This window comes from Henckelia pumila, chromosome 4, assembly GCF_033568475.1.
Source record: "Henckelia pumila isolate YLH828 chromosome 4, ASM3356847v2, whole genome shotgun sequence".
Classification (NCBI taxonomy): Eukaryota; Viridiplantae; Streptophyta; class Magnoliopsida; order Lamiales; family Gesneriaceae; genus Henckelia; species Henckelia pumila.
Window position 1 is genome coordinate 134,965,693 of NC_133123.1, and position 15,724 is coordinate 134,981,416.

At 36.6% G+C, this 15,724-nt stretch overlaps 2 protein-coding genes across 8 annotated transcripts; one reads left to right on the forward strand and one right to left on the reverse strand.

Annotated features, from left to right (window-relative positions):
* Positions 1–206: 206 nt before the first annotated feature.
* Positions 207–14,436, reverse strand: LOC140867418 (uncharacterized). 6 transcript variants are annotated; one of them, XM_073272489.1, is made up of 15 exons: positions 6,267–6,533; positions 6,100–6,183; positions 5,578–5,910; positions 4,864–5,102; positions 4,324–4,480; positions 3,942–4,019; positions 3,422–3,496; positions 3,192–3,311; positions 2,921–3,085; positions 2,032–2,554; positions 1,730–1,886; positions 1,456–1,565; positions 1,192–1,304; positions 758–1,115; positions 207–676 (listed from the first exon to the last, which is right to left on the reverse strand). In XM_073272489.1, the coding sequence occupies exons 3-15, from the start codon at positions 5,899–5,901 to the stop codon at positions 357–359; spliced, it is 2,739 nt and encodes a 912-aa protein (XP_073128590.1). In that variant the 5' UTR covers positions 5,902–5,910; positions 6,100–6,183; positions 6,267–6,533; the 3' UTR covers positions 207–356. The 6 variants fall into 6 exon arrangements, with proteins under 6 accessions (XP_073128590.1, XP_073128588.1, XP_073128586.1 ...); XM_073272487.1 differs by having other exon boundaries at positions 6,078–6,183; XM_073272485.1 differs by lacking the exons at positions 6,100–6,183; positions 6,267–6,533 and adding an exon at positions 13,963–14,436.
* Positions 7,157–10,346, forward strand: LOC140866101 (uncharacterized). Of its 2 annotated transcripts, none has more exons than XM_073270995.1 (8): positions 7,157–7,242; positions 7,347–7,415; positions 7,519–7,586; positions 8,103–8,243; positions 8,998–9,039; positions 9,172–9,296; positions 9,597–9,695; positions 9,968–10,346. In XM_073270995.1, exons 2-8 carry the CDS (start codon positions 7,348–7,350, stop codon positions 10,115–10,117), a joined length of 693 nt encoding a protein of 230 aa, XP_073127096.1. In that variant the 5' UTR covers positions 7,157–7,242; position 7,347; the 3' UTR covers positions 10,118–10,346. The 2 variants fall into 2 exon arrangements, with proteins under 2 accessions (XP_073127096.1, XP_073127097.1); XM_073270996.1 differs by having other exon boundaries at positions 9,175–9,296.
* Positions 14,437–15,724: the final 1,288 nt, after the last annotated feature.

Below are 15,724 nucleotides of genomic sequence, written 5' to 3' on the forward strand. Positions count from 1 at the left end.
TTTGAATCAACTCATAAAAAAAATATTAATTTTGATACTAAAAATATTATTTTTTTATCGATTCGTTTCACGGAATTCACCAACTCAATTTCCAAACCAAGTCTGCCACTTGAGTTTTTTCTCTTACACGAGGAGCCTAATAAATTTTATTCAATTTAGTGTAATCTCGATCTAATTTAATTTCAACTCGCCAAAACATTAATTAAATTGATTTTTAAAAAAATTTTGTAAAACAAGTCTTACCTTCAACATAACGTGTCAAGTGTCATAAAAATCGACTATTACAAGCTAATCGCAATAAATAAATAAAAAAATATCTTTCCAGAAGAGAAATATAAGAGAATCAGTCTATTTAATTAAAAAGAAACTGGCAGACTACTCAAGAAAGCTAATGTATGTGGAGCAGTAGACTTTCCAAACTGGGAACACCATGGAGGAAGCTTCTGAAGGATATTTTTGAATGGCGGGGTTGATCTGTCTAAGTCTGTTCTGAGTTTTAGGAGCAGGGGCTCGTTTATACCGCCCGCCGGAGTCGAAAGAGTATGGTTGCCCATCCAGAAAAGTGAGAGGTCGAACTTGGTTGGGGCCTTTTTCCCACCCGAAAATTGAATGACATGCCATCCGTTGACACCGTGCTTTTCGCTGGGTGAGATCAATTCCTCAGCACTTTCAGCATCTGTTGATTGAAGATGTAAATGTTATGACAAGTCAAGGAATATGAAAAGCAGAATAAGAGGGACTCCTTAAGTCCTGATACCTTTCAGCTGGAAGTCTTCAATTTCTTTGGTATTGATTCCCAGGGCCCATCGAGTAGAAGTTCTAGTGTCGATTGAGACATGTGTTGTTCTGCTTTCGCCTTTCGTATCTTTGTCCACATGGATTTTAGGGACATCAGACTCCACCCATCCGGCTTCAGCGCTGCTACTCGTCCAACAGCTATAGTTGACAGAAAAGGTAACAAAATCTAAATGCCGATCCCTACCACAAACAACTCCTTCCCCGATATACTCGGCCTCCTTGTTCAACTTTCCAGGAGTTACAGAGAATAGAGAAACAAATGAGGAGGGCTCCTGCTTCCTACTCTCTGTTTGTCTTGCATCCACAACATGCACAACCTGGAGACCAAAAGAAAACTTTTAACATGAATTGTGCATCCATTTTTTGGACCACATAGGATAATCAGTTGCTCACGTTTACGGCTCTTGCGGTATCTTCAGTAAATGGCAGAACAAGACCCCCCCACACAGCAACAAGAGAGATAGCAAGTAGAGTGCATGTCGTGAAAACGAGAGAAACTTTTGCTTCTAGATAAGAAAAAAAACACGATGGGCCACGTTAAAAAATCGTTATAAGTTTTCCACATAAAAGGTCTCTCATAACCTTAAAGTCAGTAACATAAATGACATGATTAAAATCACTGCAGCAGCAAGCTAAAACAAGTATCACCAGAATCACCTGATATATGGATGTATGATAGTAGATATACCATGGTCAAACACACAATAGCAGCAACAAAAATAGCAATTACTACATTTCCGACCCATTCAGGAGTAGCTCCAGGATTTCTGCGAAGCAAAATTCAAACTATGAGTTCTTGTAAAATTTCATAGGCGTGAAATACATGTTGTCAGGAATGAAATTTGAGAGTGATGAAAAAGAAAACTGGAAGATGAAAATCACTTAATTTGGACAATGTTCCGCAGTTTTTGTAAGTGGTTTGAACCATTACCTAATGAACCGAACCATTGTCCCGATTATAGTGGCTGTCAACCGAATAATCATGCCAGAAGAGAGTAATAACGGCACAAACAAACCAATAAGCAAGGTCAGAGTTTTAAGTCGCAGCGGCACTCTTGAAGGTGATAATGTTGCTTCGAGCAAACCATCTACATGTTCCAGAATAAAGATCAGATTGAGCCATAATCGCAAATAAACTACTAAAAATCAAAATTTCTGGTAAAAATGAACCACATTGTGCGCTTTCATGATCAGTGTTACACATAATAGGCTGAGATTCTGGACTGTACTTACAAGCGAATGCGGGTGAAACTAACCAAACAAGAGCTATATAAGAAGAACCAACTTTATAGTAATTCCCAACTGCCAATAGAACAAGCCACTGCAATATACCGGCTTTAAAAAGCCATCTTTCAGCATCCAACTTAGCCAAAGTAGATTGCAAGTCAGCAGATAGTTTTGCCTTTCTCACAGAAAATGTTTTTAACAAATAAGATTTAAGGATAATATATCCCAAATGTTGACCAGTAAATGCCCCAAGAAGTGCAGGTGCAGCAAACAGACCAATAACCAGCCATGGACTTGAAAGACATGGCATTGGTGAAGATGTGATCGTAAGAATGAAGGCCACGGCAACGGAAAAACTTATCGAGCATATCCACATAAGTATGATACTGAAACACGATAGAAGCAATGAGATAGCAGCAGGATAACCACCCATCACCACTGACGTAGCCCATATCAAAATGGATTGCAATATCACTGAATTGTACAGCATATTGGCAAAGCTTTGACGAAATGTGACCATGTATGCTCCCTGAGATCAGGAGTCAATACTCATTAGGTTACAATACATGGAAACAAGACTGAGTAGAAAATATCTTAGTCCCTCCAACCAATTCCCAAAGTGTGATAAGAATCGAAAAGTTGCAAATTTGTGTCTGCATTATTTTTCCTGAAAAGCACTAGTTGTGTGGTGGAGGTGTCACATTGATAATTCAAGAAGTAAGCGTTCTTTAGGAGTGACATTTGCCATTTTTTTCATCTTTCTTTTTTAGAAAATTGCCATTTTAGGAACAACAGCCACCAACATCCAGAAAATGAACGAGGACATCAGTTAAATTGGGACATAAGTAATAGATGCATAAATATTATTATATATGATTGCAAGAGAATTATATACCAAGATGTCAAAATATATAGCTTTTTCCTTGCTAGATTCTATATCTGATTCCAACGTGTTGCTCTTAGGGAGGCTGGCAGAAGCGGCGGCATGGAGCAAGAAAGCGAGAACATTTTCTCCAAGATGTTGTAGAGAACCAGGTTTCAACAATTTTAACTTGTCATTCTGCATTAACAGGATAAGAATTTAATGCGCTATCATCACAAAATATGCAAGTGTAAGAAATGGGAGTAGATGTCGTGGTTCGCTTAATTCCTCTAGCTATGATTACCTTTGTATGGTACACAGCTGTATTATCTGCATATGCAAAATCGAGCCCGGAAAGTCCTGCAATGTCTTTATACACTTGAAAGTCTGTTGCCGAATTTATAATCCCAGAATAAAAAAGATCCTGGGGGAATGAACGCCACTTAATTGTTAGCTGAAATCTGAAGGAAAGGGATATCTATGATACAATGTTAAAATGAAGAGAAATTTATTGCGTTACTTTTGCCAACAGACCTGAGCAACAATTTGTGCAGATGGATACTTGGCTGCCAAAGCAAAGTTTTCAATGGCCCAAGGATGAGGACCAGCCTGTCGATCGAACAGTGTTAGAAAAATCAAATATGAGCTATTTGTTTTGATTCTTTACTGATCAAGTAAACTCAAGAGGAACAGGAGAAAAAATAGGGAAAAAATCTTAACCTATGCTCGAAGAGATTAGAAATAAACCAGTAACAAGTCACGTGTTTCACAAAGTTGTGCATTTATTTGACGATCGTTATAAACAACCAGAATAGAAAGAAGAAAATCCAATCTTTCCCGAGACATAAATGAATGGTAAAAGACCCTTAGACATTGAAATTACAAATAGCTTCGAATGTGATCTTGTATGCAATTTATACCCAGCCATCCGCTATGATACCATCATAAGTGTGGACAGCTGTGAGGATGTCCAGATATGTGTATAGGGTTACGTATATGAGGTAAGAATGAAAATATGAAGAAACCAAAAAATAACTTAGAAACAAACTCAGACCTGGAAAATGCTAGATTTTCCTCCTATTCCCATGGCTTCCAAATCAATGGCCAATCTTAATGTATCACTCCAAGGATGCTGCAACAATCGTATCAAGACCACTCCACATCATTTAAACAAATGGTTCCTCTTAAAATTGGAAGCTTCAAAACACTGTTGCAACATGATTATCTATAGCAGTAGGTCCAGTAAGTGGGCAAGGGGGGGCAGGACGGACAAAGAAATAATTTTTTGCGATTTTATGTATAAACTTTAAAATTTCAAGTTTTGCCCCTCCCAAAGTCCTCCAGTCCCCAATTCTCACACCTCCTCGTCCCGTCTTGCCCCCCTCTTCCGAATTCCTGAATTTGCCCAGGGTTAAGGTATTTTGATTGTGGCAAACCTGAGAAATAAAGCTGTGAGCGCCATTCAAGCCTTCCTCCTCTCCAATATTAAATAAGAATATGACAGCATTCTTAAATCCATGAGCCCACTGGGAAACTCCTCTAGCAAGCTCTAACATAACCGCAACACATGAACTGCAGTCGCCAGCTCCTTCCCTGAAACAGTACCAAGAGAAGGACTTGATGCATAATTTTCCAAGCATCCGTGACTCTACTACGGCAAATTTTACAATAAAAATGTTTCAGCAAACAGTGACTGTTATACTATAATACTTCATAAGTAAATTAAGTGCAAAAGAATATGCAAGCATTTTAAATTACTCAAATGTGATTGCACAATGCTAGTAAAAGATATTGTAAAGGAAAACAAAATACATTCTGTGCCTTCTCCATAAAATGTTTTCCCAAGTTAATTATTATCACTATCAATAAATTGGTTTCACGCGAAAGAAAAACAAATATGGAAACCCACAAAGTATTCTGAAAAACAATAAATTGACAGCAACCATGTTCAAACTTCAGGAATACCAGAGCTGTACCCTGCAAAAACGGTATCGATGTGGGAGGAGACAAGAATAGCATTATCTGCTGCTTCAGATGCATATTTCGGAGTGATTCTTAACACGACGTGATTCAGATCTGAATAGACAACAGATTTTCCTCTAAAAAGACCAGTAAGTTGATTGTTGACTCCAGAATTTGCATGAAATAAATCCACTTCAACGTCGACCTCCCAATGAGCCGTTTTTTTAATAGTTTCTGCTGCTTCTCTGACATACTGCAGTAAAAGATCCACAGCAAATTCTCAAGAATGCCATCAAAGCTCAATATCAAATGGTTGAATTTCCAAACCAATAAAACCGATTATTCTTATTCCTCAATTCTTGACTGTAATTTTACGTGGCTGTTTGGAGAGAACTTTTGGTGAGACATAGATAATAATTTCTTGATTCACGACTCTGATATTTTAGAAACAAAGTAGTATTGTAACATCTAGTTAGCATAAATGTTGTCCCTAATATTCCATTTTAGCATGATATTTAGTATCAGTCAAAAACCTCATCATCCAACCAAGGCCGGAATACATACAAAGTCCTGGATCTTTCATTCAAAGCATAATACAAATATGCTACACAACTTATGCTTCACAAGACACATGTTCAACAATAGGCTAAAGCAATAGCAACACAAGGCACATATATCAGTACTGCAGTCAACATAAAGACTCAACTTTTCAAATCACAGCAAAGTACCTGGAAAGCTCTCTCGAGAGCATCAGAGGCAATGCTATGGGGGCCTAATTGAGTCAATGCGACAACATGTTTCATAGCCTCGTTTTCGGAGAAACCCCTTTTCCCCACACTTTCGAGAGCCAGTGGAGGAGGCAGATTCTCAAACTGATAATGGTAAACGCCCCAACTCCCATTAATGACAAGAACAAAGAGCGCGAGAATCACATAAGGTGACCTGGTGGCCACCAAAATGGCATTTTTATCCTTCACAGCGGTATTCACTTCTCCAATCTTTTCACTGGTCCCGGCCTCCTGGCCAGAAGCAACTTTTGGTTTTCGTCTCATGTTTTTCCTCTGCTTATTTATTGATCAATGAAAGCATACAACACAACAATTAGTAAAGAACAAAGACAACATTAGGGGAAAAAAAGAAGGAAAAACAAATAATAGAATTCCTCCATGAGTGTGCATATGTGCTCCACACACACAGTCCACCCAGCCTCAACTGAATTCCGATTTACCGGACACAACCACTCAAGAAACCTTGAATTGGGCCTGTTAAAATGCTAGAAAACAGCGCCCCCGTAACAAGGAAAAGATAACTGGATCACACCACTCGCGGGAATCCTGTACACTCAACTATAAACTGATGCATCCCAGGTATTCTTGAGAAAACAAAAAACAAAAAACAGGCGGAAAGCAGAACTTACCGAGTGAATTGGGATTGTGATAAATATCGATTTTCCGGGAAAAGGGTCGATACAAGATTGAGAGGATGGTTAATTACAGGACAACCAGACTTAAAATCACAAGTTCGGGAAATATGAGTCACAGAGGAGGAGAGAATAATAAGAAGAAGCGTAGTAGAGATTAATTTGTTTCCATTGGCTAGTGTAAAATTTCATCTTCCATTTAATTTAATAATAAAACAAATCAAATAGTTGGATTCATAAATTAATAATCATAATGGATATGAATATATGATCCCCTCTGGCTCTGGGGACTTCGATCTATATATTATATAAATACCCGACGACTTTTTCTATTCACGTGGTTTATGGTTTGTGTGCCCGAATGCGTACTAGGTTCCTCTACGAAGTCCATTGAAATCTACTACATGATTACTAAAAAAAAAAAAAAAAAATCTAGAAAAAAATCTTATTTATTATTTATATTTTACAATATCCAAAAAAGGAAAAAAAAACTCAAGTTTCAAGGCAGTAAATTTTTTGAGGTATATCTGACCTGGCTAGATAAAAAAAAAATATTTATGTCAAAAATATTATTTTTTAAAGTTAATATAAAACGACTTCATTCGTCTTACAAATATTGATGTGTCATATAGTTTGTTTATCCACATTTTATTGTTGCATCCCCTTCTTATATTTTTGTTAGAGTTAAAAAAGAAAGAGAGAAAATCAATCCTGGCCTTAATTCTTATTTTTGTAAAATGAAAAAGGGTTGTCATTTTTTCAAAAATGTTTTTGACAATAATTAAAAAATAAATCATTTGAACCTAAAATTATTCCATTAATTATAATTTTTTTTTAAAATAAATGATTCCATTAATTGATAAAACCCTACTTTTACCGTTTAAACTCCGCAGTTGCACGCCTCCCAAAGTAACTCCGCCCTCCGCCTGCATATTTGCCGCTAGAAACCTCTCGATTCTCGAACCACCGTCAAGTTAGTTTCTTTGGTGCATCAATCGTATAATTGGCCTCTATACATATAATTTTTCAGTCCAGATATATATTCAGATTATATTAATGAGATTAATCGTATTGCAGAATGGAAAACGGGAAAGACGGAGGCAGACTGCCACCGGTTCTCCAAATATATGCAGATTTTATGACCAGGTTCAAATTCAACACGTGCTATGTTGATTATTACTTCAAGTGTTTCCTGGTGAGATCAAATTGGATTCAATACTTTAGCTTCTGTACCTGTTCTTCAATGCAGCGTGACAAAATTTGAAGAGTTGGGGACTTTCGGAAGCAATTTACTTGTTTCCTTTCAGCAAGCAATCGGTGAGTTTGCCAACTTTTTTGGGCTTCAACGGAATTCTCCCTGTTGTAGGATACACAAGGTGAAATACAAATTTATGTGTGGTATAAATAATATTTGAAGATTGGGAGGCTGGACAAGGAAATTAAATATTCTCTGTCAGAACTTAAGCTTCAGGAAGCCATATCAAAATATTAATTCATTTGGTGGAACCTGTGGAACGCTAGCTATGTCAGCCTCTGTTGATCAATCCATGTATCATACAACGATAGATTGCTGTTAATTTCAAGAGTGAAAACTTCAGCCTAGATTGATTGGTGCCATTCCATAAGCCTCAAATTGATTATTAAAAAAATGTTCAGTTTAAAGCCCCTAGAAGAGTTTACTCGCTACATTTGTATATTCCGATAATGGAATGGCAGGGGAAGATTGCATGGTGGCACCCTGCTGTGCACATCATTTTTAAAAAATTGCAATTGAGAGCGCCAATTGCAAAGCTCTAGCTGCAATGTTAGTAGGCTCACTAATTTCGTGCACAGGATTTTTACAACGGCCTCCAGTCGAAAAGACATCTAAACTGATCGAGGGCATTATTAAAGCTCATGGGACAAAAAGGTTTTTATCCTACGTTGAAGCAGGGTGCAAGAACACTCATGACAATGTACAAAATGTGAGCAAGTGTAAGTGTACTTTCAATATCAGCTTGTATTCTTTTATTCATTGTCGATATATTGAGATCTTGTACTTATCTATGACTTCTTACTGGGTGTTTGACAAAACACTTTTTAATTGATTATTCCTTAGTCATGTACAATGAGGCAAGTTTGGATAAGAAGTCATAGCTTAATAAAATGCTTAATTTATCCCGGTTTTCTAAGTGCTTTTTCGTTTTTTGTTTGATAAAAAACTGAACTAGTTTTAATGTTTCCATTTAGCTGTAAAAAAGTACATTTCTATTTTAAAGTAGAACCAGAAGCCTACTAGCTACATTTTTTGGCTTCTGGAAATAAGCCCTTTTTAAAACAATTTCTCCATCCAAACTTCACTTCTATCAGAAAAAGTATATATTTTTAAAAAAAGGTGTTTCTTTTATCCAAATGCACCGATAGTTGTGTCTGACAACACATTGTGGATTTCCTTCTAAACGTTGGTAGGATTAACCAAAGTACACGACTGTGGAGCATTATTTTTGTTTTAGTTTGTCACGGAGGATATAGTTACTGTGCAAGGAATCCAACTTTTGTGGGGCAAGGAATTTAAGAAACTTTGTTTCATGGTTTAAACAAGAACCAAATTTGTGGCAGTTGTTTTTCAACAATCTTGCCATTCAATTCCTATGTATGGACTCTGTTACTTTTAGTTCCAGTAGGGCGATTCTTGTCTTCTTGTTAGCACTAAATTTTCTCTCCAATCTCATGGATGTCTGTGCAGAAGTGCAAACCTGCCATCTAGGGCTTCAGGACCATATAAACAAAGGTGAAATTTTTTATAGCTTATTTTTTTAAAAAAATTTACTCTAGTTTTTCCCCAATGCTTTTCTTTCTAGTTTATTTTGCTTGTTCAACTATTTGATTTTCACTCTGAAGCTAACCGCTTGATATTTATTAGCAGCCGAAAGTATCATCAGTGAACTTGAGCACCTTTTAGATGATGCAGCATCCATAGTGCAAACTAAAAAGGAGCAAGATGAAGATGTTAGCTCTAGTGTAGATTCCTCGGTTTTCAATGGCACCGTAAACCCTCTCTCTCTCTCTCTCTCTCTCACACACACACACTGTGAGCATGCCAAACCAAATTATTCATTAGTCAATGAATAGAATAAGAATTGATAAATAAATAAACGAATAGGGAACTATGAGACTTATTTTATCAACAAATGCATCTCCCCGTCTCATCATTTCTAGTTTAATTGTTTGAACTGGAATTTTATATTTTGTCTACCCCTTTCTTGAATGTTCTTTTGAACTGCCACCATGTTGTGGACTTACATGATACTCCGTGAAATATGATTTGGTAGCATGTATTTTTATCAGGAGGAAGTTTCCTCAGATCTTTCAAATCCCGATGTTACCGATTACGCATCCATGATGGCTGTTATTTATAGTATGGTGAAACAAGACTACACAATGCAGGTAATAATCACTTACTTCGCGGTCAATCAATTATTTTCCCGTGGTAACCAACTTTTGGTGTATAACGTTAATGTGTCTTTGGCTCGAGTGTTACAGATATCATTATAGATTTTCAATTCCCCATTCATGTTTCATCTCCTGTTCTTTTAACGTATATTTGTATCAAGTCATTCCAAAGTTATTTAGGGTTGTATATAATTCTTTCTTGTGTATGTAAAAGAAGATGGTCATGATGAATATGAAATAAAGGTTATGTTCTTATTGATATGTAGGATCGGATCGTGTCCTCTCTAAGCCTCAAGTCATCACCAGCAGAACTGGAAACCTATTGCCTGATGTGGTCATTGCGACCCTTTATAGACGATGATGTAATGCAACAAGCTTGGAGTCTTGTTCCCTGGGCCTCTGGTCCAAGTAAATGACACTCCGATAACTTAATCTTCATTTCTTCCCTTTCGTATTTTGTTTAGGTCCCCCTTGATATAGCGGAAACGTTGCATTTACAATGTTGTTTGTTTTAGGTTTTCCCCTTTACTCGGTAGGATTTTTTGTTCATTGTTGACATGTTGCTCTTTCGCCTCGTCTCTTTACTAGTGGCGTTGAAGAGTTTTGACAATCATATCTAGAGGCAATTTCTAGATTCAAATATTCTACAACTGCTTCTCTTAAAATGTTGAGTTCGCTTAAAGTTGGAAATGTTTTTACTTTCATACCAATATTATATATGTAACCATCATTTTATCTATGCTACGCATGGAGAAACCTGATCTCGAGTTTCCCAAAACGGGTGGTGGGTCAATTATGCATGTTTTGCCACATTACTATATAACGTTAATATCACTATATGTTATTCGAACTCTCATGCAATATCGGGAAACTCAGCATAAAGAAATGCAGGGCAAATCATCCACCAAACATGCTCATGACGTGCCAAATTTACCGCATGTTAATCGTTAATGGAATATCTACGACAGTATGAGATACATAGTGAATATTCCGATCAACATAGGAGACGATATAACACCAATCACACTCAAAATTTGCAACCGCGCCGCTACATATAAACAGGGAAATCAAAAGTCAAAAGTTCCAAATCCTAATGTTTCAGAGAAATCACAGTGGCTTACACCCCCCACCGGATTTCACAGGATGGCAGTAAATGCTGAAAGAAAAATTATAGCAAATTGGAATCATACAACTTTCACAAGAACTGAATATACATCTCCTTGATCAACTGCATAGCTATCCTCTTAAGCTACTGTCAATTTGAAAGACTGGATATGGCAACCATCAAGGCCAGAAACAAGATACACAATCTACTATCTAAAGCATGACTTGATACTGATCCAATTCGAATAAATACAGCTTATGATTCAATCAAGCAAAACTTGAGAGAATTAAAGAAAAAAGGAGCATTCTACTGGTGGAATCACTTGTAATGCAATATCGACTTATAATCTCCCCCCGCGCTGACATATGGTCTGAAGTGTCGAGCCATGTTTCAACTTTGTTGCAGCTTTGTTTCCATTAGACCTTCAAAACCACAAGATAAGCATTTATATGGGCTCTAAGGACATGAAATGCTCATTACTATTGAGGAGTTAACTAAGGATGGGTGCATCTGCCACAAGGAAGAGAAAACTTAAACAAGAACGTGAGCAGAAGACACAGAGGCTACAAAGTCGAGAGAAGCTCACAGAGGTTTTCTCCTGTTCGAAACAACCAACTATTATATCTTTAGCTCGCTGAAGTCTTCAACACCGGCTGGCTCTGGCAGCTTGTCCTGCAATGTTGTCCTAGTCTCGTCAGCAAATTGTTTTGAAGTGGTGATAGTGTTGCTGACTTCAGAAACAGGTGATGCAACCTGAACAGCAGTGACTTCAGCCGCTAGAAGATGAGTTTGAACTGCTGGAACTTCAGAATCTGGTGTCTCACAAACCGGCAACAACTTGGACCCAAGAGGCTCTTCTACTCGAACCAGGGGGATTTTGGGGAACTTCGATTCCTCTAGTTTGCTCACTGCTGCTCTAGAAATTGGCAGATTCTCTGCTAGAGATGTTGCAGGTTTTAAGAACCGTGGATCCTCTATTTTGACAACTGGATGTACTTTGGGTAGCTCTTCCTTTCTAACAGGAGGAGTATATACTGGAACGGCCTGCCTCACACACACAGGTGGAACCATACCCAATGGTGGAGGTCTCATCACCATTGAAGACTGTGGAGGAGGAAGTGGTGGTGCAGAGAAAACCGGAATTACATTGCGTATCGTCACTGGTGGTGCAACTCTATGGTGTGGGCTGCAGTGGCGGACAGGAATGTAGGGAGCTGCTCCTGCTGCAGGAAACTTTTGGGCTCGGATCTTGAGGTTGTCCATCAATGAGGAAATGCTCTCATTTGAGATAGAAACATGTAGCTGGCTGTGAGTTGGCTGCACGGTTTTTTGGCAAATAGAATTGTTGCTTGCAGTAGTCAAAGTCCTATAGCGTGGAGCTGTTTTAGGGCATATCAAAGGAAGAATTTTTGATGTCGAGGCTGGAGACTGCTGCATACTTAATGGCTTTGGATTTGGTGTGGGGAATTTTATTGGAAAAGATATTTTCTCCAATCTGGCCACTGTTAAATACCTCTGCAGCGCACGCGCCGCTGTCACATGCTCCTGCTCGTCCTTATGAGTCTTCTCTGATGCTGAATTTTCAAATTGTTGCACAACTGGAAACATAAGAGAAAAAAGTCACTTGTAGTATTGCATACTCCGTCCATATAAATTAAGCTCAAAGACAATTGACTGGCATTTCTTAGTCAAATCATTATATTTCGAGCACCGTTAGAGATGTTAGAACTTAGTTCACAATTATAACAATATAAATGAACCACCAATCAAAGTTCATAGAGTAATTAAAATAAAATATATGTAGACGAACTTGGCTAAGTTATTTTCTTAGTCAAATCCCAGCATCTTGATGAAAACTTAGACAGCTCTTTCATTGTTGATTACAAGATTACCATTTATGAATACATATCTGGATATAACACATATGATGAGATCAAACTTCTACGACAAGCATATTCTTATATAGATAAGGGTCACTTACGTGATTTAAGAGATAACCAAGCTGCCATGGCAGCGTTCTTTTCCGCTTGCTTCTTGTTCTTAGCTGGCTCACCTGTAAATATGACTCCTGCCAGCTCTACAGTACAAGTAAAAACAGGAAGGTGGCCCAGGCCGGTTCTGAAAGTTGAATAAGCAGGCAAAGATGCCCCCACTCTTTGTGAAACCTCCTGCAAGAGATTCTTATAGACACCTGTCTCATCCTGCACATACAAGAGTTAGCAAACACTATAGCTTGCAAATCATCTCAGAAACAAACAAGCCAAAAAAAATAATTAGGAAACTTTGCAACAAGCTAACATCTATAATACGGCAATTCTGATCTGAAAACTTCAGATTGCAATTCCAATATAACAGCCAAGCACGTGCATTTTATTATGGTTTTGCTCACCTTTCAATCAATATATTCCCTAAACCTCCAGGTCTTCATTTGTTTGATATCAATATCTCTTTAACACCCTGGCATTGTTAGGCTTTTGGTAATATTATGATCATTGGCCAGATTTTGCAATGTGAAGGCGTGAGGTCAATGGCCAACACAGTTCACCAACAATGTTTATACATCTTGGAGTATCTATCAAACCCATTCTACTTCTATCACAGTCACTACATTTCCCATGTTACATCATATTATCTTGTAAGATTTTCTACAGATTCGTGCTCATTGAGTCTAGCAGAATTTAGTGATTGTGGTTGGTGCTCTACATGTCAACAGAATGTGGAAAAATACTTGGGTTTCTTAAACTACGAGAATAGGAAGATAACAATAAGTTGGAAGTACTGGTGTTACGATAAGTTGCCTGCTTCAGACTTCCAACAAATGCAATAGTTACCAAAGTAACGTCAGAGTTAATATAAAGATAACTTTAAAGTAAAAATGGCAAATAAAGCATCTAGTTGTCACTCAATTGGCACACTAGAAACTTCAAAGTACATAAAGAGGAATAAGAAGCAAATGTCGAAACACATGGCATTCTCAAATGAAGAGCAAATCTAGCTGAGATTCTACATCAATCCGTCTTTCCTTTCAAATTTCGTGTTCGAATTCACAACATTAAACAAACCCACACTAAAGATCCCATAAAAGAACAAATAACTTTAAAAAGAATGTATTTTCCGCCCATAAGCAAAAAATGTATCAAAAGCTAATAAAATTACCAGAATTCTGGCGGCGAGGGAATTGGAAGGGCCACGGCTGGAGAGGGCATCGAGAGCCACCTCAGCAGCGGAGTGCTCAGCCTGACGGAGCGTAGAACAGTAACTAGGGCTCTCAAACGTCTCTCCGTTAAAGTTAACAGCCGCCTTGAACCTCGGCGCGTGATCAGGACCTTCCCGAAAGCTCGTGTACGCCGGAAGATTAAAGCAGCTCCGCTGCGCCAGCTCCTGCAGCTGATTTTTGTACATCCCTCCAATAATCCCCCAAAAAATCAAAAAAAGAATAAAAACAACATATATTTGTCACACCAAAGTTGCATTCAAATCATTTCATTGCCCAACGACAACTAAAATCCCGCAAAATGCGTCGAATTAGCACTCCAAAGGAGATCTGATCGTGTTTTCCCCTGGTTTTTGGTAGGGTTTTTGGTTAAATTTCAAAGATAGGTGTGAGCTTTGGGGAATAATTTTTGAGAGAGAAAGAGTGTGGGTAGTGGACAATTGTAGCATGCACTCACTTCCATTGATCAAATTATGATGCCGCAATTCTGACCGTTGGATTGTTTGACTTTTTTACTATGTGGTGAGGTGGAGTGCATTGGAATATGGGATTGAATTTAATGTTGATTGTAGGCATATGGATTTTATTTCTGTATGCTTTCCATTATTAGCTGTATTTCTTTATTATTTGAATTTCAATTATTATTTGAATTTACATTACTGTGCATCTACAAGTCTAGAATCTTAATATTTTTATGGTATATTTGCATCAAACACCCCTGTAAAATATTGAAAATGTACACTTCTTCCTTGTGAAATTTTATTAAGGCATCTTCAACTCTGACCTTTTAAAAAATTAGCACACTCGCCCCTTCAAATGAGTAATTATTGCGCACGCGCCCCTCATGCGACTAGACAAAGATTTTGATATTTTTTTTTGCACCAAATACCCCTGTGAAATATTAAAAATGCATATTTGACCTCTGTGAAAATAATTTTTAAATTTATTCAACTCATAATACATAATTTTTATTAAAATCCAATTATAAAATATTTAGCAAACATTTTTTGTTTTATTAATTTTATTTTTAATTTTAAATTTATTATGATTATATAATTTTTTTTTTTACAAAATATTATTATTTTATCTTGTTATAATTATTTTATTAAATTTTATTCTTGTTTCCAATTTTTCCATTAAAAATGTATTCATAAACGAGATTTAAATACCTAAAAGTACCAAAATATTAAATCAAAATGATAAGTGCATGATAAGTACCAAAAAATTTTAATTATTTGTTTTTATTTTTTATTTTTAATTTTTAATTTTTAATTAATTTATTTCTAAAAAAATTATTACTTTATCTCGTTATCATTATTTTATCAAATCACTTCGTGTTTTCAACTTCTCCATTAAACATGATTCATAAATAAGGATTTAAAAATCTAAAAATACCAAAATATTGAACCAAATGATAAGTTCATGAATGTTACTTTTTCAATTTAGAATTATATAAGCATGTTATTTTTTATTATTTATTACAAATTGTGCAATTCATATTTTCTCGAAAAATTTAAATTTTGGTTCAATAATATATAATCCTAAATCGAAAAAGCAATATGTTTGAACTTATCAGTTTAGTTCAATATTTTGGTAGTTGAAATTATTTAAATACTTGTTTATGAATGCATGTTTAATAGAAAAATTGAAAATACGAAGTGAGTTTAATAAAATAATGATAACATGATAAAGTAATAATATTTT

Excerpts from the sequence above, each read along its gene's own strand:
- LOC140866101 (XM_073270995.1), top strand. The coding sequence starts at position 7,348 with ATGGAAAACGGGAAAGACGGAGGCAGACTGCCACCGGTTCTCCAAATA. Across the intron at positions 8,244-8,997 it reads TGTACAAAATGTGAGCAAGT|TGCAAACCTGCCATCTAGGG; the intron begins GTAAGTGTACTT and ends TCTGTGCAGAAG. Across the intron at positions 9,696-9,967 it reads AACAAGACTACACAATGCAG|GATCGGATCGTGTCCTCTCT; the intron begins GTAATAATCACT and ends ATTGATATGTAG.
- LOC140867418 (XM_073272485.1), bottom strand. The coding sequence starts at position 14,208 with ATGTACAAAAATCAGCTGCAGGAGCTGGCGCAGCGGAGCTGCTTTAAT. Across the intron at positions 3,497-3,941 it reads GAAAATCTAGCATTTTCCAG|GCTGGTCCTCATCCTTGGGC; the intron begins GTCTGAGTTTGT and ends TTCGATCGACAG. Across the intron at positions 2,555-2,920 it reads CTATATATTTTGACATCTTG|GGAGCATACATGGTCACATT; the intron begins GTATATAATTCT and ends TCCTGATCTCAG.